The sequence below is a fragment of the Lithobates pipiens genome, unplaced genomic scaffold (genome assembly GCF_037356315.1).
Source record: "Lithobates pipiens isolate NorthernLeopardFrog02 unplaced genomic scaffold, aLitPip1_a1.2 Scaffold_1, whole genome shotgun sequence".
NCBI lineage: Eukaryota > Metazoa > Chordata > Amphibia > Anura > Ranidae > Lithobates > Lithobates pipiens.
This window is the reverse complement of record NW_027507685.1, coordinates 150,790,774-150,793,707: the sequence shown is the minus strand read 5'-3', so window position 1 is coordinate 150,793,707 and position 2,934 is coordinate 150,790,774. Positions and strand designations below refer to the sequence as shown.

The window sequence follows — 2,934 nt, the reverse complement described above, 5'->3', positions numbered from 1 at the left end:
ACCCAACAGATCATTTAATAAGAAGAATGTACAAAGTGTAGTACCCATGGTGGGCAATCTTTCAAAGATTCAGTATGTCTCCAAAATGGCTGAAGGCTGATTGGTTGCCATGGCATACCACAATTTGTACATCATTTTCTGTAGTGTTAAGGCACAGTTCATATTTCCGCTCAGAACTTTCAGAAAGTTTAATAAAAGTTTTGTTTTAATAGACCCTAGGATTTATAACCTCAGTATTCAATTCATATTTGGCCCAGACTTGATCTGAAGGAGAGACAGTGACAACTCCAGCTGAATTGCATAAAGTTTTTGTTTTATTTAAGATTATAAATTTAAACAAATAAATCTGAACAGTTTACCCGGTGATAATACAGTTCAATATACACAAAATACAGGAGTCGTTAGCACAAAAATAAAAACGTTTGGCAACGTATTTTAATACACATAGTGCTTGTAAATGTGAATGTTGGCATGGCAGGCTTTATCCTAAACCACCTTTTTACAACAAAAGGATTAAATGCCAAAAAAAATTATATAAAAATATATATAAAACAAAAAAAATAAAATAAAAAATGGACAGATCACAAGACCATACAATGCTGGTTTCATGAAAGTTAAATGAAGGCTGAAAGTAGAACAAGTGAACTCTAGAATAAAATATAAAGGGGGGGGGGGGGGTGGAGAGGGGGTACTGCACATGGTCCTAAGAATAGTGTTTAGAATTCAGCAAAAAAACAAAAAAAAAAAAAAATATTATTATCCCACATGCTATAGAAGTAGGGGGTTTGGGTTGAGGTGCCAGGGTTGGAGAACCCTGAAAGCTGTTCTCCAACCCTGACAGACCCCCAAACCAACCCTCCTAATGTAGCAAAAACTGCATTAAAACACTGCACACTACTGAAGTTACAACACAGTAGAGGAAAAAAAAAAAAAAAAAACAAAAAAAAAAAAAACACAGGAATAAAGTTAAAATGTTACTATTTCTGCCTTCATAGTCAAGGACAAAAGGCTGCAGACAAGAGAAGGAAAGAGATCACCAGGAATATGAACAACATTTTAGCCATTTCCCCAGAAAATCTTGTGAGTGGTTTCAGGATGTGCCAAGAAAAAAAAAGTGGCTAACTGAGCCAGTCACAGGAAAAAAAAAAAGCCAGTAATGATGGGGTTAATTTAACCCCAGCACACACCAGGCAGACTCCCCCTTTAAGCGCGCATATAACTCTCTATGGAGTTGTGGGGGTCTGAAGTTCCCATTACAGCCCACCCTGCGAGCTTCAAGGAGAACCCCCCCCCCCCAGAAAAAAAAATTGTGACTCTTTGCAACCCCTCTATCTGCAGCCTCTGCCTTAGGTGACACCAATAACAGACCACTTTTAAAAGAAAATAATAAAATAGAAAACAAAAAAAAGAAATCATTAAATAGGTGCTCTTCTTTCTTTGCAAAAATAAAGTCCAAGATATTTTACTGTACAGTCTCTATAAAACATTTTCTATGTACAAGTCCTGAATTCAGTGCCCTTCACAAAAAAAAGGAGAAGACACCCCCTTTAATTAGACACCCCCCCAACCATCCATGCCAAAGAGGGGGTCCCTCTGCTAGAAAGCCACTATGGCTCGAGTCCAGGCGCCCAGGCTGGCCAGCGCCTGCTTGCCACACAAGTGCCCGTTGAGGCTTTGCTCCGAGTCCGCCTGCCTGCCCATGAGTCCGGTGAAGCCCGATCCGAAGATAGAGATGAGGTTGGAGATGTTGGACGAGTCGGCGGGGTGCTGCTGCAGTTGCAGCGGTGGGTGCTGAGAGTGTTCAGGGGGTGCTAGCTGTGGGCAGTAGTCCTCGTATCTGCCCCTCTTACAGGGCACAAAGTGGGGCTCCAGCTCGTCGTCGTCCTCCTCCTCCACCACCGAGCAGCTGTAGCTGTACCCCGACGGGGGGTACCTGCGCTTGGCCGGCAGCGGTGAAGGCGCAGCGGCGACAGCGGTGGGTGCGGAGGGGAGCGCGGGGGACGGTGCGCCTTGGCACGGGCACTGGGAAGCGCAGCAGTCCTGGTGGAGGAATCCGTTCTCCACGGTGGTGACAACGTGAGTGTCCAAGTCCAGCACGGTGGTCTGGCTGCAGTGTGCCGGCTCGATGTCCTCCTGCTGGCAGCAGCCCCGGGGGTAGAAGCCGGTGCCGGTCGGGTGGTGGAGCAGCTCCTTGGCTGGGTGCGGAGTGTGGGCGCACGGTGGCAGCTCCAGTGGCTCGTCCAGTCCGGGTTCCAGGAGCTCGGTGCCGGTCTGGATCCGGGGCAGCTGGTGGTGCATCTCGTCCTCTCCTTCCTCGGGGATCTGGAGAGGGCTCAGCTCCGGGATCTCCTCCAGCTCCGGCCCGCACTCCATGGGCTGCTGCTGCCGGTAGAGCTCGGCGTAGCGCTCGCTCAGGTAGAGCTGCCGGGCGTTGCGGAGCACGTAGGAGACCAGCAGGTTCTTGTGCAGCTTGATGCCGCCCCGCTGGGTGCGGGAACTGTGGATCTTCCGCAGCGATAGGCTGATCAGGCTCTGCGCGTCCAGGGCGCACTCCATCCTGCCGGGGGCTCCAGGGGAGGAGGAGAGCCGGCTGTCTCCGATCATATATACACACAGAGCGAGAGAGTGCGCCGCTTCTCCCCCGCTCACCTCTCATACAACTCCGCACTGCTCATACACAGCTTGTGCTGCTCTTCCTGGGCTCCCTGACTTTTATATACGGACAGCCTGCTCCCGCCCCACCCGCGCTCCGCCAATCACACACGCCGGTTAGCCTTGATGGATAGACGGCCCCAGCCCACCTCGGGCTCGCTCGGCCAATAGAAGCGCGGCGGTTCCTTTGTGCTATTCAAATAGCGAAGTGAGCTGCGCTGCCGGGAATTAGAGACACTTCGGAGACGAGATGTCCGGGGGAGATGAGGGGCCCCAAATCTC

At 49.8% G+C, this 2,934-nt stretch overlaps 1 protein-coding gene across 1 annotated transcript; it reads right to left on the bottom strand.

The window, feature by feature from the left end:
- Positions 1-292: 292 nt before the first annotated feature.
- Positions 293-2,676, bottom strand: IER5L (immediate early response 5 like). Its single transcript, XM_077478475.1, has one exon. It carries the CDS (start codon positions 2,602-2,604, stop codon positions 1,597-1,599), a length of 1,008 nt encoding a protein of 335 aa, XP_077334601.1. The 5' UTR covers positions 2,605-2,676; the 3' UTR covers positions 293-1,596.
- Positions 2,677-2,934: the final 258 nt, after the last annotated feature.

Bases quoted from the DNA above. Each gene is read 5' to 3' on its own strand.
- IER5L (XM_077478475.1), bottom strand. From the start codon at position 2,604: ATGATCGGAGACAGCCGGCTCTCCTCCTCCCCTGGAGCCCCCGGCAGG.